The sequence below is a fragment of the Orcinus orca genome, chromosome 3 (assembly GCF_937001465.1).
Source record: "Orcinus orca chromosome 3, mOrcOrc1.1, whole genome shotgun sequence".
Lineage (NCBI taxonomy): Eukaryota > Metazoa > Chordata > Mammalia > Artiodactyla > Delphinidae > Orcinus > Orcinus orca.
The window spans coordinates 90,731,453-90,758,357 of record NC_064561.1 but is presented as its reverse complement, the minus strand read 5'-3'; the positions used below and the strand labels follow the sequence as shown (position 1 = coordinate 90,758,357).

Here is a 26,905-nt window from a genome sequence, read left to right as displayed (position 1 = left end):
ACAATTGCTTTAGAAAAGTCAGGTGTCACCTAGTAAAGATGAAGATATATGTACTCTATCAGCAAACAATTCCACTCCTAGATGTAGTCTCAAGGGATGATACATATGTGCAACGACATAATATACAAAAATGTTCTTAGTGGCTTTGTTTATAACAGCAAAAAACCTGGAACAATCCAAATGCCACCATAGTAGAAAAGACACATAACTTTGGTATATTTATATGATGGACTACTATGCAGTAATGAAAACTATAGCCATATGCATCCACATGGATGACAGCAAAACAAAGTCACAAAAGAATATGTGTAATAACTAATTCATTAAATAGAATATTCCATTAAACTTTATTTATTCAGGTTTACTTTTGCCTGATTTTCTTAGACGTTTTTCAGGAACATAAACATCAGTACTATTCAAAGTGTGGTCCAACAACCATACTGAACTGTCAGTGGCTGATGAAGAGAGAAGCACATAAAGTGAGAGTAAGCATGCATAGAAAGTAAGCATTTGGAAAGGCTGATAGCAATTTGCTATTACCAAAACATTCAAGCACAAGATTTTGTATTTACAAAATTATGAGTTTGTGATTACTTGGAAATTTTTTTTTTTTTTTTTTCGGTACGCGGGCCTCTCACTGTTGTGGCCTCTCCCGTTGCGGAGCACAGGCTCCGGACGCGCAGGCTCAGCGGCCATGGCTCACGGGCCCAGCCGCTCCGCGGCATGTGGGATCTTCCCGGACCGGGGCACAAACCCGTGCCCCCTGCATCGGCAGGCGGACTCTCAACCACTGCGCCACCAGGGAAAACCGGAAATTTTTTTTAAAGTAGTTTGAGAAGAACTAGTATACATAACTGGTAAAAAGAAAAAGAAAAATTATTTGCATGACAAGCAGAACATTGGTTATCTCTAGGGAAGAAATTGAGAGATGTGATCAGGAAAGGATACATAGAGCCTTTTATGGTGCTGACAATATTGCATTTCTTAACCTGAGCATTGGTTATTATGAGTATGTGCTTTATAATTTTATATCTCTTTAAATTGTACATGTTTAATACCCTCTTCTGTATTATCACAAATTTCACAATTTTTAAAAGTTTACAAATTTGTTATAAACAATACCAATTCTTTAAAAATATATACATTTATCTATGGAAATACATCAAAGCAGATGGTGGATTATTGGCAGATTTTACTCTTCGAACCATTATTTCTCAAATTCTTGCGTTGTCTTCTCTTTGTTAGGTAGTAGCAGTCACTAGTAATTACCAGCACTAAAAACAGATTATGCCAGGCCTAATATATGTTGATTTCAGCAAGGAATATAATCATCCTAATGATGCTATCTTATGGATAAAATGGAGAAACGCAGACTGAAAAATAGCACATTTGGTGGTTTAGGGATAACATCCCTATATTTTCCTCCAGAATTTGGAAACAACTGAGATGAAGTTATTCAGATCAAAGATCACCTTTACTAGTAACAAAGTTAAAGAACATGTTTTTTGATCTGTACCGAGGAGTCCACACCCCTGAATTAGGGATTAATTCACTCAGTTGCTGGCCTAGCTAGACAACTATGCACCACTCCCCACACCTGGAGAGGACAAAGTGAAATTCCTTAGGGAACAAGTCTTTTGATCTATATATTTTCTCCCTCCTCTAGCATCCTATAAAGGTCTTAGAACCTTCAAGTCCATTCTGCTTCATGACTTGCTTAACATTAGTTTCTTACATAGCTATCCTGTCTCCCCCGACAATTATGTTCCTGGAGGTCAGATTATCTTACTCATTTTTGAAACTTCTAGCAGTCTATTATGTACATGATAGACCTTCATATTTGTTACATACTATTTAAGAGCCCATATGAGTTGAGGCTACAGTAAGAACTTAAAGAACTAAAGAAAGATCAAGTGATTAAATTGGACCAATGACAAAAATATAGCTATTATTTATTAAGGGCTTGTATATGATAGGCACTGACCTTAAGTGTTTTATGAACATCTCATTATATTCTCATTATAGTAGATATTACCTTAGTAATAAATGAAGAAACAGAAACGCCGAGTTAACAAAATCATTTGTGTGAGGTCACCGACCATGATCTGAACTTGACTATGACTCCAAAGCCAAAGCACTGAACCGCTATTTTTTTAATTAAAAAATTTTATTTATTTATTTTTGGCTGTGTTAGGTCTTCATTGCAGTGCGCGGGCTTCTCATTGCCGTGTCTTGCTGCGGAGCACAGGCCCTAGGCGCCTGAGCTCAGTAGTTGTGGCTCACGGGCTTAGTTGCTCTGCGGCATGTGGGAGGTGGATTCTTAACCACTGCGCCACCAGGGAAGCCCCTGAACTGCTACTGAGGTATACTGAAATCAAGACTGCTAAACCTTTGGAGATCTATCGTTAAGTGGTGTTTGTAGATAATTACTGCATAGTGGTTGAGAAAGGGGGGTCTGGAGCCAGACTGCCATGGTTCATATTCCAGATTTTGTTAATTACTAACTGTGATATAGGCAGGTTTCTTAACCTCTCTAGGCCTCCCTTTCCTCATCTGTAAAATGGGAATAGTATCCTTACTTCATAGGATTATTGCAAAGATGAAACGTGTCAATACAAGCAAAAGACTTATCACAGCAGCTGGCACAAGGAAAGCATTCAATAAGTGTTAACCCACTGGGTTGGCCAAAAATTTCATTTGGTGAATGAATACTCAATTTAGTTCCTGGTGAAAATGAAAAATGTCTTTTTACTTAAAACCGAATGAACTTTTTGGCCAGCCCAATATATTATTATTTCTCTGCTACTTTTGTACTTGTGCCTAGGAATCAGAACGTCCCCCATAACATTATAATGGGGAACAAAGTTCAGAAAACTTGGCATTATACAACCGAAGGTTAATTTACCTAAAAATTAAGAGCTTTTTAGGGAATTGAAGGCTTAACTTCCTTTCACCAAAACTTTCAGTAAGAAAAGGAAAAGTAAGGTTAAAAGTGAGGTGTTTACAGGTTGTATTTCTCTTCTTTAACTTTCTTTCTTGGTCAGTCCCTGAGATGTTCCAATGAAATATCAAGTAAATTATCACTCTCTTGCTACAAAACTATACTCTCCAAGCTGCAAGCTGATAAGGAGCTTCAAAAAGATTTAAATCTTGACAGAAATAAGTGAAGTCAGTTTGTTGAAATATTTTTTTATTCTACAAGAATTGATTGGTGCAATCCTGCAGAACCAACATTTTTAATTTAGAGAAATTTTTCTTTTCAAAAGTAAATGAAAACCCCCTTTGAATAATTTATATATCAATTTGTTTAATTCTTGAAAACAATAGTCATAGGGTCTGCTTTGTCCTATTTAACCATAAATGTTACACATTTACAAACTGAAGCAAAAATGGATAGCACAGAGATTTAAATGAAATCTTTCAAAGAATAAAATTGCTTTTCAGTCCACTGTGTTTTCAAAGTTGATTATCATCAAGCCAGGATGAAAGCTGTGAACCCCAAACCATTTGTTTCTTTAATAAAAAATGAATATTTAGATTATTAGCAAAGTAATATCTTAAAATGTATCTTCACACAGTTGGAATTTTAGTATAAACTTATATATCAAGTCCCTTTCCATTATTTATTCTACTTTAAAAATATATACAGCTAATGATGTTTAAATATGTATTCTGAGCCATATGTCCAAACGTAAATATTTGGGGAATTCAAACTGTTGCAACAAGTTATGAAAGGATTAAAGAAAAAAGATGAGCTACAAATTATATAGAGGAAGGAAGAAAAAAGTTCTTACTTAATATTCATGTCTAGGTAGATATGTATTTTCTAATTTTAATATACATACCTAGTTGAGTATAGGCAAGCCAGTTACAAACAGTTACAAACAGACTAGACTAAGTCAGTACTATTTTCTACAACAGGTAACAGTGGTGATTTAAAAATTTTTTAATATATCTCAATAGTTTCACTGCAAGTTATCTGTGGTAATAATCTTTAAATATCATGAAGTTTTGATAGGCACAGATTAAATAACTGCATTATCTATGCCAAACTCGGCACACTTATGATACCCAGCTCTGCTGAATTATGGTGTAACTATCTGAATACAACAGAGCAGACAGGCAACCAGAAAAGGACATTTAACATACTCCCATGTTTATCACTTTAACATTAGTGTTTAAAATTTGCAAATCTAGAGGGACACTTAAAAAGCTACAGGACAACTCCAATACAAGAACCCCAATAGATAAATCTGCAGAATCTTAAACTTCAGTTCTTAATCCACTGGTATATATTGTTGAAGGAGTAGCTATTTGGTCTTCAAAAATTTTAGAATTAAAAGTCTGAAAATATGTTCATCCCTTGCTACACTGTAGCACTTGAAATTAGCAAGCAGGACAACCTGAACTCATTTTGCTCTTACATGCAGCAGTGTATATGCATCTTAAGATAGCTTAGAATTAAGAGTTAACTTCTAGTCAGTAGTGGTAAGTGACTAGAATTGCTATCCAATCAGTATTCTGTGGTACCACATATCAAAGTCCTAACAATATGACAGTCACGTTCAGCACTCATCACTTTTAGGTGGGGGATAGAAGCATGGCAAAAAGCAGTTGCAATTTTTTTTTTTAACAGCATAAAAGCTTTAAACCCAATTCTGCATCATCTTGTATTCCATTCTACAATACTTGGAATCTTATTTCAATCAGCTCAATGTATGCAAGTTATAAAACACAAACACAGCCTAAACCCTATAGTCTACAGAAAATGCACTAATACTCGTTAAATGCAGTACAATCAATGAAGATTATCAAATAAGAAACACATACACGGCATTCTAAATTTTTTAAATCATCTTAGGGCTGTTAACCAGAGATTGTACAAATTACATGTGCAAGACAAAAAAACCAAAAAAGAAAGAAAGAAAAAAACCAAAGTAACTAACTTCTCAGTGCATCACACCCATTAGGATAAAATGTATGGCACTTTTATAATACTATATTACAACTCTCAATTTAAGCTGGGAGTGACTCAGACATTAAAGCCACATAAGAGCAAGAACTAGCCAATTCAAATGTTTAAAATGAAACAGATCACCTTTTTTCTTTGTAAAAGCATTGAAAATGTAATATGTGCAGATAACTCACTAAAAGTCTTCTCATTTCATTTGCCCCCCATTGTAGTGTCTTAAATTATTCTGTAATTATTCTACCTGTTACAACAGTCTGACTTTTAAGGCCTGTGTAAACTCTATTATGTTATTGAAACATACTATTTTCTGTGTGGTAAAAATGTCTTTATGAAAAAAAATAACATATCTGGTTATAGATCATAGAATAAACCCAAACAATAAAAACGATATTTTCCAAGCTACTGAGAAATAAATTAAACCATGATGTATCAATTTAAAATTATATCAATATTAACTAACTAATATTTCTATGGTAGATTTTTTTCCTCATAAAATTAAACAGTGCAGAATAGGGCTTGGGCTATAGCTAATCACAACTGGTTTTCTTAAAAACAAAACTTTATTTCCTATAAACAACTGAAAGGTAATTTTCTTCCTCCACAACACATGTAGACATTAAATTGAAGGTTTTAAAAATCTCCACTACTTACAAGAAAAGTATTTTTAAATGGCTAAAAGGAACCAAAATACCAAAATACCAAATCAAAATACTTTAGTGTGCGAAGAGCAGATAGAAACAACCAAGAAAAGAGTAGATCATTGTGCTGAATATTTATGAATAGCCCAAAATAAGTCCCAAAGTTTTTCTACCTTTACAAATAAAAAAAGGTGTCCTTTCCACAGCTTGGGGAATGCATCGTACATCCCTCCACAACAAGTGTATGAGTAAGATTCTAAAAATGTTGCCAATATTAAGTTCTTCGGTACCTAAAATTAATTAGAGGACAGCAATATTACAGCGGCAATGGTGGATCGATTCTCAAAACGTAGTTACGATCCAACGCGAGTTGTCGTGGTTCTTTTATCTGAGAAAAAGCTTTTCAGAAGAAATACCTGCCCTATGCTAACCACCAGAAGAATGAGGGCTTCTCCTACTGACCAATAGGCCACTCTTGTATTTAGATCCTCAGCTCGGCTTCGGCCTTGGGCCTCTCTCAAACGGAAATGAGTCTGATAGTCAATGACAGATTTCAGAGCTTCGTGAATTGAAACACAGGCAGATTCCATCTAAAGAGAAAGATTTTCAGTTAGTATGTTTTAATACTTTCTGTACAATCCATCTAGCATATTCATCTTTTCTTTTAATTTGATCGCAATTCCTCATCTAACATTCTACTAAACTGGCACTCATTCATTCACTCATTCGTGTCAATGGTCCTGGCAAAGCAACGCTTCTACGCATTCTCACTAGGATGACTGGTAAGGCTAGAGATCCCATGGAGCAGCTATTGCCCCAAACTGGAACGTCCCAACTGTGGCATCTGTTAAGGTGGCAGATGGAACATGAAGCTAACAGTAGGAGAAATACTAAGCAGTTAAGGTTGGTAGCTACCGAGTTTCAAGGCCAGGTTTCTTAAAAAGGAAGAATTAGGAGGAAGGGAATGGCAGGTCAGTAAATTTGACCAATTATAATTATATGAATCAAAGTCCAAATATATACAAAAACAAACGAGATATGGCATAAAAGTAGATTGTTAGTCAAAGTTATTTCAACTATCTTAAAAGCAGCCGAAACTGAAAAGTGATAGGTCAGAGTAGGAATTTTTTTTCATGTTTACCACTTTGCTAAATAAGTCTTCCTCATGCCAGTCAACAAAACTATTATATACGTTCTCAACAGGACATAAGTTTCATTTTCACTGTGTAATGAGTTTGTAGGCCTTCATCTGATGACACCATAGCTTTTTCTAAATTACACTATCTGCTTTGAGATAGGGTTAAGAGTAATTTTTTTTGTTGTATACCAGTTTAATGTTTTTCTACTGCTGAAAACTTAATCCTGGTGATGAAATATATGCTTTATTATACTTATTTTACATCACAAACCATGTATTAGTTTTTTATTTCAATTTTTGTTTGTTGTAATTTTAATAATAGACATTAGAAAATAATTTAAACACTTAATAAAGTTCTACCAAAGTAAGTATGAAAGGAATAGTTATAAAAATATTTCATTAAAAGTTCGTTTAAAAAGTATGAGAGATGAAGACTGGCGTCCCTCACTGCCACCCGCACTGGGCCTGCAGCAGCTCTTCTGTCCTGTGCTACAGACTCCCCAGAAGAAACAGTGTTTTCTTTGCTGCTTTACCAGTGGAATTAGATGTTAAGTATGTTGACATCGGTGCCCAGTATCCTGGTGAGGTAAGGAACAAAAGATCTTGGAATGAGGAGACCTACAAGATGGCAGAGGAGTAAGACACGGAGATCACCTTCCTCCCCACAAATACATCAAAAATACATCTACATGTGGAACAACTCCTACAGAACACCTACTGAATGCCTGCAGAAGACCTCAGACTTCCCAAAAGACAAGAAACTCCCCACGTACCTGGGTAGGGCAAAAGAAAAAAGAATAAACAGAGACAAAAGAATAGGGATGGGACCTGCACCTCTGGGAGGGAGCTGTGAAAGAGGAAAAGTTTCCACACACTAGGAAGCCCCTTCACTGGTGGGGACAGTGCGGGGGGAAGCTTCGGAGCCACGGAGGAGAGCGCAGCAACAGGGGTGCAAAGGGCAAAGCGCAGAGATTCCCGCACAGAAGATCGGTGCCAACCAGCACTCACCAGCCCGAGAGGCTTGTCTGCTCACCCACCGGGGCGGGTGGTGGCTGGGAGCTAAGGTTCAGGCTTCGGAGGTCAGATCCCAGGGACAGGACTGGGGTTGGCTGCATGAACATAGCCTGAAGGGGGCTAGTGCACCACAGCTAGCCAGGAGGGAGTCCGGGAAAAGGTCTGGACCTGCCAGAGAGGCAAGAGACCATTGTTTTGAGGTATGCGAGGAGAGGGGATTCAGAGTGCTGCCTAAACGAGCTTCAGAGATGGGTGTGAACCGTGGCTATCAGCTTGGACCCCAGAGATAGGCATGAGACGCTAAGGGTGCTGCTGCAGCCACCAAGAAGCCTGTGTGCAAGCACAGGTCACTCTCCACACCTCCCCTCTTGGGAGGCTGTGCAGCCTGCCACTGCCAGGTCCTGTGATCCAGGGACAACTTCCCTGGGAGAACACACAGCCTGCCTCAGGCAGCTGCAATGTTACACTGGCCTCTGCCGCTGCAGGCTTGCCCTGCAAACCAATTATGACTACCATACCCCTTCCTCTCCCCAGCCTGAGTGAGCAAGACAGCCCTAATCAGCTGCTACTTTAACCCCGTCCTGTCTGGGTGGGAACAGACACCAGAGGGCAACCTACACACAGAGGCGGGGCCAAAACTAAAGCTGAGCCCCAGGAGCTGTGCGAACAAAGAAGAGAAAGGGAAATCTCTCCCAGCAGCCTCAGGAGCAGCGGATTAAATCGCCACAATCAACTTGATGTATGCTGCATCTGTGGAATACCTGAATAGACAATGAATGTTCTCAAAATTGAGGCGGTGGACTTTGGGAGCAACTGTAGACTTGGGGTTTGCTTTCTGTGTCTAATTTGTTTTGGTTTTATCTTTATCTTAGTTTTAGTGCTTGTTATCACTGCTGGATCTGTTTATTGGTTTGGCTGCTCTCTTCCTTTTATTTATTTTTATTAATTTTTTAAATTTAATTTTATTCCTTTTTTTCTCTTTGTGAGGGTGTATGTGTATGCTTCGTTGTGTGAATTTGTCTATTTAGGTTTGCTTTTACCATTTGGTTTGAGGTTCTACCTGCTAGGTTTTTCTCTCTTCTTTTTCTTCCGAGCTGTGTGGCTGCCAGGGTCTTGGTGCTCTGGCCAGCTGTCGGGCCTGAGCCTCTGAGTTGGGAGAGCCGAGTCCAGGACACTGGACCACCAGAGACCTCCTAGCCACACGTAATGCCAATCGGCGAGAGCTCTCCCAGAGATGTCCGTCTCAACTCTAGGACCCAGCTCCACCCAACGGCCAGCAGGCTCCAATGTTGGACACCCCATGCCAAACAACTATCAAGACAGGAACACAATGCCACCCATTAGCAGAGAAGCTGCCTAAAGTAATACTAAGTTCACAGACACATACCAAAACATACCACTGGACACAGCCCTGCCACCAAAAGATCCAGCCCCACCCACCAGAGCACACGCACCACTCCCCTCCACCAGGAAGTCTACACAAGCCACTGAACCAATCTCACCCACTGTGGGCAGACACCAAAAATAATGGGAACTACGGACCTGCAGCCTGTGAAAAGGAGACACCAAACACAGTAAGTTAAACAAAATGAGAAGACAGAGAAATACATAGCACATGAAGGAGCAAGGTAAAAACCCACCAGACCAAACAAATGAGGAGGAAATAGGCAGTCTACCTGAAAAAGAATTCAGAGTAATGATAGTAAAGATGATCCAAAATCTTGGCAACAGAATGGAGAAAACACAAGAAACGTTTCATGAGGACCTAGAAGAAATAAAGAGCAAGCAAACAATGATGAAGAACACATTAAATGAAATTAAAAATATTCTAGAAGGAATCAATAGCAAAATAACTGAGGCAGAAGGACGGATAAGTGACCTGGAAGATAAAACAGTGGAAGTAACTGCCACAGAGCAGAATAAAGAAAAAAGAATGAAAATAATTGAGGACAGTCTCAGAGGCCTCTGGGATAACATTAAACACACCAACGTTCGAATTATAGGGGTCCCAGAAGAAGAAGAGAAGAAGAAAGAGTCTGAGAAAATATTTGAAGGGATTACAGTTGAAAACTTCCCTAACATTGGAAAGGAAATTGTCAAACAAGTACAGGAAGCACAGAGAGTCCCATACAGGATAAATCCAAGGAGAAACACGCCAAAACATATATTAATCCAACTAACGAAAATTAAATACAAAGAAAAATTATTAAAAGCAGCAAGGGAAAAGCAACAAATAACATACAAGGGAATCCCCATAAGATTAACGGCTGATCTTTCAGCACAAACTCTGCAAGCCAGAAGGGAGTGGCAGGACATATTTAAAGTGATGAAAGGGAAAAACCTAAAACCAAGATTACTCTACCCAGCAAGAATCTCATTCAGATATGACAAGAGAAATTAAAACCTTTACAGACAAGCAAAAGTTAAGAGAATTCAGCACCACCAAACCAGCTTTACAACAAATGCTAAAGGAAGTTCTCTAGGCAGGAAACAAAAGAGAAGGAAAAGACCTACAAAAACAAACCCAAAACAATCAAGAAAATGACAATAGGAACATACATCTCGATAATTACCTTATATGTAAATGGATTAAATGCCCCAACCAAAAGACACAGACTGGCTGAATGGACACAAAAACAAAACCCGTATATATGCTGTCTACAAGAGACCCACTTCAGACCTAGGGACACATACAGACTGAAACGGAGGGGATGGAAAAAGATATTCCATGCAAATGGAAATCAAAAGAAAGTTGAACTAGCAATTCTCATATCAGACAAAATAGACTTTAAAATAAAGACTATTACAAGAGACAAAGAAGGAGACTACGTAACAATCAAGGGATCTATCCAAGAAGATACAACAACTGTAAACATTTATGCACCCAACATAGGAGCACCTCAATATATAAGGCAAATGCTAACAGCCATAAAAGGGGAAATTGTCAGTAACTACAAATCGACAGTAACTACAAATTACTGGCACTACTACAATAATAGTAGGGGACTTTACACCCCACTTTCACCAATGGACAGATCATCCAAAATGAAAATAAACAAGGAAACACAGCTTTAAATGAAACATTAGACCAGACGGACATAATTGACATTTATAGGACATTCCATCCAAAAACGACAGAATATACTTTCTTCTAAGTGCTCATGGAACATTCTCCAGGATAGATCATATCTTGGGTCACAAATCAGGCCTTGGTAAATTTAAGAAAATTGAAATCGTATCAAGTATCTTTTCCAACCACAACGCTATGAAACTAGATATCAATTACAGGAAAAAATCTGTAAAAAATACAAACACATGGAGGCTAAACAATACACTACTTAATAACGAAGTGATCACTGAAGAAATTAAAGAGGAAATAAAAAAATACCTAGAAACAAATGACAATGGAGACACGACGATCCAAAACCTATGGGATGCAACAAAAACAGTTCTAAGAGGGAGGTTTATAGCAATACAATTCTACCTTAAGAAACAGGAAACATCTCAAATAAACAACCTAACCTTGCACCTAAAGCAATTAGAGAAAGAAGAACAAAAAAACCCCAAAGTTAGAAAAAGGAAAGAAATCATAAAAATCAGATCAGAAATAAATGAAAAAGAAATGAAGGAAACGATAGCAAAGATCAATAAAACTAAAAGCTGGTTCTTTGAGAAGATAAACAAAATTGATAAACCATTAGCCAGACTCATCAAGAAAAAAAGGGAGAAGGCTCAAATCAACAGAATGAGAAATGAAAAAAGGAGAAGTAACAACTGACTCCGCAGAAACACAAAGGATCATGGAGACTACTACAAGCAACTATATGCCAATAAAATGGACAACCTGAAAGAAATGGACAAATTCTTAGAAAAATACAACCTCCCAAGACTGAACCAGGAAGAAACAGAAAATATGCACAGACCAATCACAAGCACTGAAATTGAAACTGTGAATAAAAATCTTCCAACAAACAAAAGCCCAGGACCAGATGGCTTCACAGGTGAATTCTATCAAACCTTTAGAGAAAAGCTAACACCTATCCTTCTAAAACTCTTCCAAAATACAGCAGAGGGAGGAACACTCCCAAACTCATTCTATGAGGCCACCATCACCCTGATACCAAAACCAGACAAAGATGTCACAAAGAAAGAAAACTATAGACCAATATCACTGACCAACATAGATGCAAAAATCCTCAACAAAATACTAGCAAACAGAATCCAACAGCACATTAAAAGGATCATACACCATGATCAAGTGGGGTTTATCCCAGAAACACAAGGATTCTTCAGTATACACCAATCAATCAATGTGATACACCATATTAACAAACTGAAGAATAAAAACCATATGATAACCTCAATAGACGCACAAAAAGTTTTCGACAAAATTCAACACCCATTTATGATACAAACTCTCCAGAAAGTGAGGGAACCTACCTCAATGTAATAAAGGCCATATATGATAAACCCACAGTCAACATCGTTCTCAATGTTAAAAACTGAAACCATTTCCTCTAAGATCAGGAACAAGACAAGGATGCCCAATCTCACCACCATTATTCAGTATAGTTTTGGAAGTTTTAGCCACAGCAATCAGAGAAGAAAAAGAAATAAAAGGAATCGAAATCAGAAAAGAAGTGAAACTGTCACTGTTTGCAGATGACATGATACTATACACAGAGAATCCTAAAGATGATACCAGAAAACTACTAAAGCTAATCAATGAATTTGGTAAAGTAGCAACATACAAAATTAATGCAAAGAAATCGCTTGCATTCTTATACACTAATGACGAAAAATCTGAAAGAGAAATTAAGGAAACACTCCCATTTACCATTGCAACAAAAAGAATAAAATACCTAGGAATAAACCTACCTAAGGAGACAAAAGACCTGTATGCAGAAAACTATAAGACACTGATGAAAGAAATTAAAGGCGATACAAACAGGTGGAGAGATATACCATGTTCTTGGATTGGAAGAATCAATACTGTGAAAATGACTATATTACCTAAAGCAATCTACAGATTCAATGCAATCCCTATCAAACTACCAATGGCATTTTTCATAGAACTAGAACAAAAAATTTCACAATTTGCATGGAAACACAAAAGACCCCGGACAGCCAAAGCAATCTTGAGAAAGGAAAATGGAGCTGGAGGAATCAGGCTCCCTGACTTCAAACTATACTATAAAGCTACAGTAATCAAGACAGTATGGTACTGGCACCAAAACAGAAATATAGAGCAACGGAACAGGATAGAAATCCCAGAGATAAACCCATGCACATATGGTTACCTTATCTTTGATAAAGGAGGCAAGGATATACAATGGAGAAAAGACAGCCTGTTCAATAAGTGGTGCTGGGAAAACTGGACAGCTACATGTAAAAGAATGAAATTAGAACACTTCCTAACACCATACACAAAAATAAACTCAAAATGGATTAAAGAACTAAATGTAAGGCCAGACACTATAAAACTCTTAGAGGAAAACATAGGCAGAACACTCCATGACATAAATCACAGCAACATCCTTTTTGACCCACCATCTAGAGAAATGGAAATAAAACCAAAAATAAACAAATGGGAACTAATGAAACTTAAGCTTTTGCACAGCAAAGGAAACCATAAACAAGACCAAAAGACAACCCTCAGAATGGGAAAAAATATTTGCCAACGAAGCAACTGACAAAGGATTAATCTCCAAAATATACAAGCAGCTCATGCAGCTCAATATCAAAAAACAAACAACCCAATCCAAAAATGGGCAGAAGAACTAAACAGACATTTCTCCAAAGAAGATATACAGATGGCCAACAAACACATGAAAGGATGCTCAACATCACTAATCATTAGAGAAATGCAAATCAAAACTACAATGAGGTATCACCTCACACTGGTCAGAATGGGCATCATCAAAATATCTACAGACAATAAATGTTGGAGAGGGTGTGGAGAAAAGGGAACCTTCTTACACTGCTGGTGGGAATGTAAACTGATACAGCCACTATGCAGAACAGTATGGAGGTTCCTTATAAAGCTAAAAATAGAACTACCATATGACCCAGCAATCCCACTACTGGGCATATACCCTGGGAAAACCATAACTCAAAAAGACACACATGTACTCCAATGTTCACTGCAGCACTATTTACAACAGCCAGGTCACGGAAACAACCTAAATGTCCACTGACAAGATGAATGGATAAAGAAGATGTGGTACATATATATAATGGAATATTACTCAGCCATAAAAAGGAACGAAATTGGACCATCTGTAGATGTGGATGGCCCTGGAGTCTGTCATACAGAATGAAGTCAGTCAGAAAGAGAAAAATAAATATCGTATATTAATCAATATATTCCACGCATATATGTGGAATCTAGAAAAATCGTACAGATGAACCTATTTCTAGGGCAGGAATAGAGATGCAGACGTAGAGAACAGACATGTGGACACGGCTGGGGGGGTTAGGAGGGATGAACTGGGAGATTAGGTTCGACATAAATACACTACCACGTGTAAAACAGATAGCTAGTGGGAACCTGTGGTATAGCACAGGGAGCTCAGCTTGGTGTTCTGTGATGACCTAGACGGGATGAGGGGTATGGGAGGGAGGTCCAAGAGGAGGAATATATATATATATATATACACACATACAGCTGATTCACTCCGTTGTACAGCAGAAATTAACACAACAATTAAAAAAAAGAATAGAATAAAATGTGATACAAATAAAGGAGTTTAAGCGGTCCTAAAAGCATTTATCTATGTAGGTTTTTATCTACCTATCTATCTTGCCTACACCAGGTCTCAGTTGTGGCACGTGTGATGCTCGTTGTGACATGTGGAATCTTTTTTAGTTGCGGCATGTGGACTTCTAAGTTGTGGCATGAGGGCTCCTCAGTTGCGGCATGCAAACTCTTAGTTGTGGCATGCATATGGGATCTAGTTCCCTGACCAGGGATTGAACCCGGGCCCTCTGCATTGGGAGCGTGGAGTCTTACCCACTGGACCACCAGGGAAGTCCCTGCTTAGGTTTTTAAAGCAAACTATCTTATTTTACAAATTAAAACTTATGAAGGTTAAGTTATAAACAATGGCCCCAAAGAAAAATCTTTTTACAAAGTGCTATTCACACATAATGCTAAAATAAAGAGAACATTTCTAAAAATAAGAACATTTGAACACATCTTATTAATGCTTACAATAGGTTTATGAATTAAGCCTCTTACACATTCTTAAAAACTGCCTCTATCACTACATGATTTTGACCAAGAGACTACCTGGAACCTGGAAACAATGAAATCCAATTTAAGGTTTTAACAAAAAGGTGATAAATAATTCTTTTGAATACCAAACTACCTTTTAGACATACTCTAAGCTCAAAACGTATCTGAACTAGAAATGAAACAGCTCTTCTCATCACCTGAGCAGTATTTGTTCACTGACTCTAAATTTCTTTTGCTATCTTTCCCTCATTAAGCTATTCTTCAAAATAAAATCCAATTTAGTTACCTTAACTATTTTTGTTAGATGACTTACTATTAATCTTTACTAGTTTACCTTCAGTTACAGCAAAAGTTACTGTAACAGCAGTTTGAGTAACACTAAATACTGGTATAAAAGTATATATATATATTAATTAAAGCATCATTTTTGCTTCCAGTTATACCAACCTGCTAAGTTATGGTAGCAACATTCCTCCATGAATTATAGAAAATGCTTCATAATGCTAGAGTACTGTTTAGACTTTTAAGCTTCCTTTGCCATTGATGTTTCTACCTAAGTGATCCCCCTATTTTAATGTCTATTATCTTTTCATAAAATCCTTTAACACTCTTCTTCACTAAAAAAGTCTGAAGTTCTCTGTGAAATGCCTAATCTACTGTAAGAGTTAAGATACTTCTTAAAGGTTGTGTTAAAGTCACAAAATTCTGTATTCCATCAATGAGTTAATGGATATTAAATTATGCTTTTTTTCCCTTTAAACATATCAATGTTGTGTTACTGACTTTTCATTACCTGGGTAAGAGCACTGACTCGGTTCTCACTAGGAAACAAAGGTGGGTCTTCTCCAACTTGAAAATCAAAATACACGGTTTTATGTGTGAAAGTAGAAAATTCATTGCTGAAGCAAAATTTGTATGTCCCATTTTTGGAGGCTGTGAAGGTAAAACTATCATACTGTTTCTTCATCTCTTTGTATAACACATTACCATCAGGATCTTCTAATCGACAATCTACATCATAGTGACCACCAGTAATCACCTACAAAAGAGAAAAAAACAAACAAAAAATGAAGAGATCACTGCAACTAAGAAGTTTGAGAAATCAACCAGGTTTCCTGTTGAAATGGCTATAAGGTTTTTTTTTACCATCACAGGCAATTTTACATTTCTTCTTTTTTTTTTTTTTTCTTTGCGGTACGCGGGCCTCTCACTGTTGTGGGCTCTCCTGTTGCGGAGCACAGGCTCCGGACGCACAGGCTCAGTGGCCATGGCTCACAGGCCTAGCCTCTCCGCGGCATGTGGGATCTTCCCGGACCGGGGCATGAACCCGTGTCCCCTGCATCGGCAGGCGGACTCTCAACCACTGCACCACCAGGGAAGCCCCATTTCTTGATTTCTACCAGTGGATGGAACTTGGGAGGCAGATCTCAGTTCAACTAAAGCTTTACAGAAACTGAACAAATTTCCTCATGACAGGAGAGAGGGAACTAACCAACAATCCAGACAACTGTTCTAGTTACTAGAGGCCTCTTACATCACTTAATTCTCCCAACAACCCTACAAGACAGTATTTTTCCCTCAATTTGACAAACTGAGTTAAAATAAGTAAGCTACCCAAGATTTTTCACCTAGTAAGAGGCTGAATGCCAAATTCATACTCTTGACCCTTAAGCTTACGACCACGTAATATTTTCCTTCCTCCAATTTTTTCATCTAGTTTCCTATTAGCATCATCCAAGCACTCTCAGATAGTACAGTGAAGCACTTAAGTAGGTCAGTCCTTAGCCTAACACCCCATGCATACTTCTTTTAGAGAACTTAAGCTCATTTTACTGCCAAATTACAAACAGGCTGTGTTTCTTAAGTTCTTTTATAGGTCAGTTATATGGAATTTGATACATACTTTGTTTTGAATTACATTTTGAGCAGAATAGACTTGTGGCCTGTTCCAAGAGTATATAATTATTTACAAACTTGTTTCCAAGAGAAACATAAATGATTAAACTACATTGTTTTAACGCCTGTGATTAAGGCAAAACCAAAACAGAACAACATGAAAGCAAATAAATGTTTTGTTCCTCTGCACAGTCTGTGTTTAAGGCAAAGCATATGAAAGGAAAGCCAGGGGTAGGTGAAAAGCTTCTGAAGAGGATTTTGGAGCTATTTTCAAAGGCTTATGCTTAATCAGTTACAATTTGAGCCATCTGAGTTATACAAATGAAGAGAAGAGGGAGACATTTTTCCTGAGGTTACTTGGCAAGCATAAGAGAGGAAGAAGGAAAAGGATTAAAGAGGAGAAAAAACTCCTTATATGAGAAAACACTGACTGGGAAAAAGAGGGAGAGGAGATAGGAGAAGAAACATAGGGTGCCTGTATCCACCTGAGGTAATGAGGAAGAGACATTGGGTTTGGGGGTTTCCAACCACCATGAGATATATTTTCAAGCTTGAACCCTCTGGGTTAGCATAATATTGACATTCTACATTTGTGGAACACAGAGATCAAACTTTGGACTTCAGAGAAGATTGATTATTTATATGACCTTTTGTCACTAAAGAGATAAGATAAATAACCGAACTATGTTAAAAGATCATTTTGATAATTAAATGAAATATAACTAGGCACTGAGGAAACCGTAGAATACGCAAATATTAACATACAGATATAACGTTTGACATAAAAACAGTGTCTTATCAATTGGGCATTTACCCCTCCCCACCAAAAGTCGACAACCTTTCTTCTAGTTAAAATAATGACTTCATGTTATATACCCAATTATTCATACTTAACCATAGTACTTTGAATAAACAAAACATACATACAAACAAAAATATAGAACCAGAACTGATCATCATGCCACTTTTCTTCTATCAAACTTTAAAACAAATCATCTTACTTCAGATAAAAATCACCCTTAAAACCTATCTGGTCACGTAAGAAAGAAACAGGGGATCATCTCAAATTATGTGTCTACCTGTCCAGTTAGTCACAGAAACCTCTCGATATTATTGCCTCTCTCAAATTCACCCCATCTCTTCCATTCCCAATCCACAATCCAGATGGGGACTATTGGCTCAATTTCCTAAAAGGTCTTCCCATAATCCAATCTCTCCTCCCTCTAATCCAGGGTTTCTTAACCTCAGTTATTAGATTATCTGGGGCTGGGTAAGTCTTTCTTTCAGGGGGCTGTGTTGCCTGCGCACTGTAGCACACTTAGCAGCATCTCCAGTCTCTAACCACTAGATGACAGTAACACCTCCCTCCCCACATGTCTCAAAACCTTTTGATAATTCCTGTGGCCTACAGAAAAATCCAAACCTGTTAACAACAGCATACCACACCCCTGTACTTCCTCAAGGAAGTCTCAGCCCCTTTTACACCCTTTCTCACTCTATGTTCCAAAAATACCAGAATGCCAGAAATTCTCTGAACAAGTCTCTGCTCTACATCTGCACTAATAGTGACAAATTACACGGGGTTTGTGTAGAAGAAGAATCACAGGACCCCAAATGACTACGCTTATAAATCTACAGTTTATGAGAGGGAGAGAATACAATATAAAACATCACAGCCAAAAGCTGTCTCACAGCAAGAGGACAGAAGAGATCAGGTATGGGCTCCTTTGTTCTCCCTCTCTGAGGGATGTGGCCAGAAATATACCCTCTCAGATCAGGAACCACCCAAGTGTGCAAGAACACCTTGGAATCAGTGAGCCCAAAGTAGAGTCTTGACTGGGTTTTTTTATATTTTGCTTTTCCACATAAGCATATTTTTGCCGTATAACTATTCTCAGTAGCAGATTTTCCAGGGGTCTCACTGAGACCAGGTACAAATCATCAATCTCACTGTCATCGATGAACAATGCTGACAAACTGGCACAAACCTCCCCCCTAAAGCCCTCAGACCCACAGTTACAAAGCAACACTGTGATTCAGTATTTTCAGTGCCGACTCAGGTTAATTTTCAGGCTTGCTGGAATTAAGTCTCACAAACATAACATATCTGGTGAGGAAGTCCCTCCCCCCTCTGCCACCCTGTAGAGTAACTTCTATTTATCCCTCTAGACTCAGCTCATACATCAGACCCTCAGCTAAATTTCCCCTGATGATCCTCCGTCGTCAGCCAGCACTATATCTAGTGGGTACTTTCATTATTGCATTTAACATTACATGACTATGTGTCTATGTAAGGTCCCTGAGGTCAAGTTCAGCCTTATTTGTCTTTGGGAGGTAGTAAAATGAAGTGGTTAAGAGCTTAACCTGGGTGGGAGGGAGGAAGACGCAAGAGAGAAGAGATATGGGGATACATGTATACATATAGCTGATTCACTTTGTTATAAAGCATAAACTAACACACCATTGTAAAGCAATTATACTCCTATAAAGATGTTAAAAAAAAAAAAGAACTTAACCTGGAACTGCATACTGATTCTGCTACCTGTTACATTTTGTAACCCTGGGTCTCAACTTACCGAAGCCTCAGTTTCTTCATCAGTAAAAAAAATAATAAAAACTCTCTAATAACCCATCTCATATCGAGTTGTCCTGAGAATTAAGTAATACACCTGAAATGCTTGCTATACTGTCTGCCACATAATAAACGCTAATTTTTTAGCCCGCAAGAGTAGTATAGTAGTACTCTCACCAACAAGCACAGCATCTGCACGTAGAAGTCAAGAAATGTTTGTTAAATTCAAACAAATAAAATTTTCACTGACACTTTATATTACAATTCTTGCTATCATCTTTTCTGTCTCCTGGTCCTAACCCATGAAGTTAAGCAAGCCTAAAAGTCATCCTTGGCCTCCCTCCCTCCCTCACTGTAGCCAAATCATCACCAAGTTCTGTTGCTTTTACCTAAAAAGTATCTCCCATCCTTTCACTTTTCTCCTTCCCCAGTGCTACCACCCTAGTCTCAGCCTGGACCACTACAATAGCCTCCTAATCAGTCTTCTACATCTACTTGGCAACACTCCATAATACCTTCTCTACCTGCACAAGTTAACATCCGTACAGCTACCAAGAATACTTAGAACTTGTCACTGCACCGCTTACAATCCTATGATAGCTTCTCATACTCTTAGGAAAAACTAAAATCCTTTACCTGGCCAGCTGGGCACTACATGGTCTGGCCCCTGCTGACCTCCCTTCTTCTGGCTCCTTATTCCCCGCTATAGTGGACCTCTCTGTGTTCTTCAAATTCCCAGTCACTGTTACCACAGTGACCTTGCAAAGGCCATTCCCTCTTCCCCCTCCCCAAAGCATTTACAACTCATCTTTTACAGTTCAGCATCAAATCACTTCCTAAAGGAAGCCTTCCCAGATTCCAATGACCAGACCGTGTATCACCTATTCTCTGCTCTTAAAGCACAATTCTGATGAATGAACTGGTACTAATTAAGAAAAGAACCGTAGGATGGGTAGGGAATCAAGAATGATGGCAGCGACCCTATCTATTTTGTTCACTTCTCTATCACCAGCACCTAGTACTCAACAGCTGTTCAAACACGTTAAGTCTACCAAAAAAGAAACAGTAAAGACTGTTCTAACCAATTTAAGAAACTACGTTCTGTTAAATAGGCACTTTTTATATAATCCCTCAAATGAAAAGGGGCCTCTCATTTATCACAGCAATTCCTTCTACAAATCCTTTGGCAGATGGTCTTCTCGTCTGGAATAGAGCTCTTCCAACGACAGGAACCACATTAACCAATAATCCTAATATCAATGGAAAAATTGAAAAGCAACGGAGTTAGATACCGGCAGCACTTGAAATCTGATTAAAGTGGAAGTGCGGATTAGACAGCGGCGGACTGACGTTGGGCACTATGGAACAGGAATACATTTTTCTTTTAAAAGGAAACTCTTAAAGAAGAAAGTTCAAAATGACGGACATTAGAGAAAAGACGGAAAAATCACAGCCACAGGAAGCATTTCTGGAATTTAGATACCTTAACATCTGGTCTTAAATGTCTAATGCGCAAGGTTTCGGACAGGAAAGCCAAATGGCCTGCATCAGCTACCTAGATGTGATTCCTGAATCAGCCAAAGAATGAGAAAACAGCCTCGACCCTGGAACCGCGAGCTGGGGCCCGCGACCGCCTGAGCCCGTAGTACCTGGAACTCGAGAGTGCACTTGGTGCCCTGCGTGATGTCCTCGTAGAAACACTGCTTGGCATTGTCGGGCAGCTCGAACGTGATCTCAGAGGCGCCGCAGGGCCCCGGCACCAGCAACAGCAGCAGCGCGAGCAGCCTACAGCCCCAACAGCCCGCGACGGCAGCCCAGCGCTGCGCGGACCCCAGCCGGGGCATCCCGAAGCGGCGGCGGCGGCCTCAACCGAGCTGCGGGGAGATGCGGGCTCAGGTCTCCACGGACTCACGGCGCGCGGCAGGCCTCACCCCAAACGGCACCGCGAAGACGCAACGCAGAGTTGCTCCGAGCCCCGAGAGATTCGAGATGCGCAGCGAGTCGCTGGTTACAGGGTAGGGGTGCTGAGGGACCAGGGCCTAGTCGCCAGAACGAGCTGGGGAGCGCAGATAAAGACGGCAGAAAACAAGCGGAAAAGACTTGAGATAGCCGGAAGCTGGAACAAGAGACTGGGGAAAGAGGCGGGGCCTGAGGCACCTGCTCCAGCGACCCGGATGTGCTCTTCCCCGGCCGCGGGGAGAGACGTTGGAGTGTGTACGTGGAAGCTAGCAAGGCGTCAGCTAGGCCTCCGACAGCGCCTGGGCCGAGAGGCGTGGCCAGCATGGTGAACGTGGCGGGGCGGGGCGAGGAGAAGGGGTGTGGCCTGTGGTAGGAGCTGCCGGCCCGTGAGTGTTTCTGCCAGAGCTAAACGCTAGGGAGGCTCAGAGGGAGTGATGAAGAGCCGATATTGCTCTAGAAGGCTAATCACCGGTGGTAGAGGGCTTTGCAATTTGCAGAGAATTTTCTTGTAAATAATAAGTTTGGGGGGAAGCAGCTTTGCTAGGAGCGCGAATTCTGTGACCACCAGACTGCAGTAGTTCTAATCCCTGCTCTGCTGGTTACTGGCTGTGTGACCTTAGACCAGCTGCTTAACCTCTCTACTTCAATCTTTGAATCTGAAAAATGAGAAAAGTAATAGTACCTAACCCAGAGGGTTACTACAAGGCTTCACTATTTGAAAAAAACCCTAGAAGAGTGGTTGTCATACAGGAAGCATCATACAGTAAGCATGTATGTAGGAGCCAGGCAGGGAAGTCAGAGGGTGGTGGGAAGGCCGGTGGGGAGGTGGAGGCGTTTGATGAGGGGGGTGATGAAGGACCTTTAATGGCCTCAGGTGCCCAAAGCCTCTGCAGGGGGACAGGAGCCCCCAGGAGATGAGATATGGGGGAGATTGCACCTTCCTGAGACCAAGTGAAACAGAGCAGGACCCTATGGGGCCTTCCCAGGACAGACAACCCCATGCCCTAACCGCCCCAATAGTGCCATGTCCTCAGCCTGCCTTTTGTCTGTAGAAAAACTTTAGTCAAAGAATAAATTTAATCAAGAAGTGAAAAACTGCAGAAGCAAAAGAAAACCGTCAAACAAGACAAAACAGCAATAGTCATTAAACAATGTCAAGGACATTTAGTTCTTTCTCAAGGGCTATAGATAATATTCTGAGCCATATCCTTTGAGCAGCTGTCTTGTAGATAATGAAATCCCCACCAGGTGGAAGAAATTAACTACATGATGACCAGACTGTAGCCATGACATAAGCTACCACAATTCCGAGAACTGGCCTCAAAGAAATGGGAACAAACTGACCCTGGAACTGAAGACTAACTGTACTTAAAACAATCGAGGTGACACTGGTCAGACCACTGCATGACTAATTGCAGGACAACTGTCAGAGGTGACTGTGCTGTTTCTGCATGTAGCCCCCTCCCTCCACCTATACACACCTGAAACTCCCCTTTAAAAGGTCTTGCCCACTGATTGATTGTCAGTGGAGAGTTGATCTTCGGAGGTTGCCGGCCTCTGAAATAAAGCAAACTTTCCTTTCCAACCAATCTTGCCTCTCGATTATTGGCCTTCGAGCGGCAAGCAGCTGAACCCACTTTTGGTAACGCTAGGCCAGAAAAAGAAGTAGTTTTTTGTGTGTGTCTGTGAGTGGAAAGAAGAATGAATTTCAAAGTAGAAAGCTTGGGTTCTATTTTCTAACTCTTGACTCTTGGCAAGAAACATTGCTCTTTTAAACCTCCATTTCTTCATGCATCAAGTGGCAATACAAACAAAGAATGAATGAATGAATAAGATTAAGACCATAATGCAATATAGTACACACCACCAGAGAGCCAGATAGGCAAATTTTTAAAAATACAACAATACCAGATGTTGGCGAGCAAATAAGACAACAATATCCCTCATACATCACTGGTGGAAATGTATATTGGCCCAATGGCTTTGGAAAACAATGTGGCATTATCTAATAAAGTGGAAGATACATATATGGCCTAGAAATTCCACTTTGCATATACTTTAAAGTATGTACTTTACAGCAGTGGTTCTCAAAGTGTGCCCCAAAGACCTTTGGGAGACTTTGAAACCCCTTCAGAGGATCTGAGATTATCTACTGGAGGTTGGATTTCCATCATACATCTCAACCAAAACAACATACAACATATCGAATGTAAAAGCAGACGAGCACCCAGCTTCTTGTATGAATCTAGATATTAAAGAGATTCACACAAATGTAAAGCAATGTGATCCTTATCGCTAAATTTTCATTTGGACAATATTTCTCTTTTTCATGTTAAAATGTGTTACCTATGTTAACGTATGTAGTAGGTGAAACTGTGTACCCCAAAAAAACATATGTCCAAATCCTAACTTCCAGACCCTGTGAATTCGACCTTACTTGGAAATAGGGTTTCTGAAATATAATTAAGTTAAGCATCTCAAGATGCAATCATCTTGGATTTAGAGTGGACCCTAAATCCAGTGACTGGTGTCCTTATAAGAGAAAGGAGAGGGAGAACCGAGGCACACAAACACAGACACACAGGGAGAATGCCACGTGAAGACAAAAAGATTGGAGTGATGCACCTGTGAGCCAAGGAATGCCAAGGATTGCCCACAGCCACCAGCAGATAGGAGAAAGGCATGGAACAGATTCTCCCTCAGAGCCCTCCAGAAGGAACTGCCCCGGAAATACTTTAATTTCAGACTTCCGGCCTCCTCAACTGTGAGAGAATACTTTTCTGTTGTTCTAAAACACCACCTTAGTGGCAGTTTGTTATGGCAGGCTCAGGAAATGAAGATAACACATAATGGGTTTATTATTGTTATTTTATTTGTTTATTTTTAATTGAAGTATACTTGATGTACAAATTATGTCAGTTTCAGGTGTGCAACATAATGCTCTGACAATCAAGTACGTTGCAAAATGATCACCACACATCCAGTAACCATCTGTCACCATACAAAATTGTTACAGTATTATTGACTATACTCCCTATGCTGTATATTACATCCCAATGACTCATTTATTTTATAACTGGAAGTTTGTGTCTCTTAATCCCCTTCATCTATTTCATCCAACACCCACCTACCTCCCCTCTGGCAACCACCAGTTTGTATTTTGTATCTATGTCTGTTTCTGTTTTGTTTGTTCCTTTGTTTTGTTTTTAGATTCCACATATAAGTGAGATCATATAGTACTTGTGTTTCTCTGACTTATTCATTTAGATGACTACCCTCTAGGTCCATCCATATTGTTGCAAATGGCACAATTTCATTCTTTTTTATGGCTAATATTCCATTGTGTATATATTGTTGTTATTTTAAATAAATTATTCAATAAATATTTTGTCTCAAATCTCTATAATTTAAATTTTTCATTAAATAATTTTTATTAATTTATTTTATTTTATCTGATTTTTAAGATTCTGGAATCAAAAATTTGAGAACCACTTATGCACAGGTATACCACGATACATAGGCAAGAATACTTAAAGCCAAAGTCTAATAATAGTCCCAAACTGGAAACAGCACAAATATCCATAAATTTGAGTGCAGTCTGAAATGCAACATTACATAGCAATGAAAATGAACAGATTATAGCTACACAGGACAACATGGGGGAATCTTATAAACACAATGAAAAAGAAATCATATAGAACATAAAGGCTGACATCAGGCAAAACTAAATGATACTGTTTCCCCTATTACACAGTGAAACTATGCAAAGAAGCAAGGGAATGATTATCTCAGAAGTCAGGATAGTGGGGAAGGATAGGGTGATAGGTGAGAAGCAACATTGGGTGGAGAATGGGGCAGCTTCTTTGGTGTTGGCAATGATCATTTTCATAGCCTGGGGGTAGTTACATATATTTTCACTTTATAATTACTTGTTAAACTTATTTATTTTTATATGGTTTTATTTTTATATGCTTTTCTGCATGTGTGTTATATTTCACAGTGAAAGAAGGAAAACTTAATACGCTGGATGCATCACTTAGCCATTATTGTGGTAAAAAACACCTCAGAAAGTGTGGCTTAAACAATATGTATTTATTACTGCTCGAGAGACTATAGGTCAGCTGATGGGTCTGCTCTCAGGTGGGCTCAAGCATCGTCTCTGGTCAGCTGGGGGTTGGGTAGGCAGCTGTGCTTATCTTGGTTGGGTTTGCTCTTATTTGGGTGGGACAGCAGGTTATAGGCTGGTCTAGAATGGCCTTGGCTAAGACAACTGGGTTCCCCTCTGTGTAGTAGTCTGTCATACTCCAGCAGGCTAGCCCTGGACGGTGCACGTGGCAGTTACAGAGTTCCGAGAGAATGTGCAAGGCTTCTAGAGGCCTAGGCTCAGAAATGGGCCCTGTCACTTTTGCTTCATCCTATTAACCAAAGCCAATCACAAGGCCAACCCAGATTCAAGGGACAGGGAGGAAGTGCAAAGACATTGTGTCAGTCAGGGCTCCATTAAAAGAAGCAGGACCACTAGAAGAAAAAACGACAATAACAAATATATAAATGAGTGTGTGTGTGTGTGTATATATATATATATATATATATATATATGTATATATATTTGTTATTGAATATAAATATATTTAATATTTCTATAAATGTAAATATATGTGTGTAGACATATAAGATAAGGAGTTGACTCTAGGAATTTGACTTTATTAATGTGGGAGCGGGTTAAACAGTCTATGGGAGGCTGCAGCTTCTTTGTCTGGTTCTGGAGCCTGAAGTCTGTAGATAAAGCAGTCAAAAAGGAAAGATGGATATGAAGTGGAAAAAGAAACTGGGCCTGGGAGGATGGGCCACAACCCACATCACTTTCTCACTCCCTCCAAGCGTCTGATTTCAGTGATGGCGGATCTGCAGGAAAAGCTGGTGTTCTTTACGCACCTGGCTCAGAATCAGAGAAGATTCAGGTGTAAAAAGCGATATCGTGGCTGCTTCATCCCTTCTGTCTTTCAGAATATCTCTTGTGGTTCACTAACCTCCAACTATGTAGGGAATGGAATTCTAGGAAAGACTAGTTCTACTTCAGCTAATTTAATACACTACAAATCCACCATATACATTTTGCAAAAGTGTTGGGGGAGGTAGGTGTGAGAGAAGAATTTTGTTGATTTTTGCAATCAATCTACTCCACTGGATAAAGACAGAAAATGAAGAAATCTATATTCTTGTCCTTGGAAGGTTCATAAACTAGAAAGTAGAAATTTAATTGTGTTCCAGATTTTTAGTTTATCTTTTCACTTCTCAGGATTAATCTAAGAATCAGAAAGAATATATATGTGAAAAAGCTTCATAAAATACACAAATTAATATCATCTTTATGTCAGGTATACCTCCTTACTAGGGACTACAAGATATTATAAAAAAATTAACCATTATTTGTTTAGCTTACGGTGATAACACAGCAATGTAAATTTTGACTCAAACA

At 39.2% G+C, this 26,905-nt stretch overlaps 1 protein-coding gene across 1 annotated transcript; it reads right to left on the bottom strand.

Annotated features, from left to right (window-relative positions):
- Positions 1–3,173: 3,173 nt before the first annotated feature.
- Positions 3,174–21,663, bottom strand: TMED7 (transmembrane p24 trafficking protein 7). Its single transcript, XM_012532175.3, has 3 exons — positions 21,117–21,663; positions 15,793–16,038; positions 3,174–6,200 (listed from the first exon to the last, which is right to left on the bottom strand). Exons 1-3 carry the CDS (start codon positions 21,309–21,311, stop codon positions 5,964–5,966), a joined length of 678 nt encoding a protein of 225 aa, XP_012387629.1. The 5' UTR covers positions 21,312–21,663; the 3' UTR covers positions 3,174–5,963.
- Positions 21,664–26,905: the final 5,242 nt, after the last annotated feature.

Excerpts from the sequence above, each read along its gene's own strand:
- TMED7 (XM_012532175.3), bottom strand. The coding sequence starts at position 21,311 with ATGCCCCGGCTGGGGTCCGCGCAGCGCTGGGCTGCCGTCGCGGGCTGT. Across the intron at positions 16,039-21,116 it reads AGTGCACTCTCGAGTTCCAG|GTGATTACTGGTGGTCACTA; the intron begins GTACTACGGGCT and ends TCTCTTTTGTAG. Across the intron at positions 6,201-15,792 it reads GAGTCAGTGCTCTTACCCAG|ATGGAATCTGCCTGTGTTTC; the intron begins GTAATGAAAAGT and ends CTTTCTCTTTAG.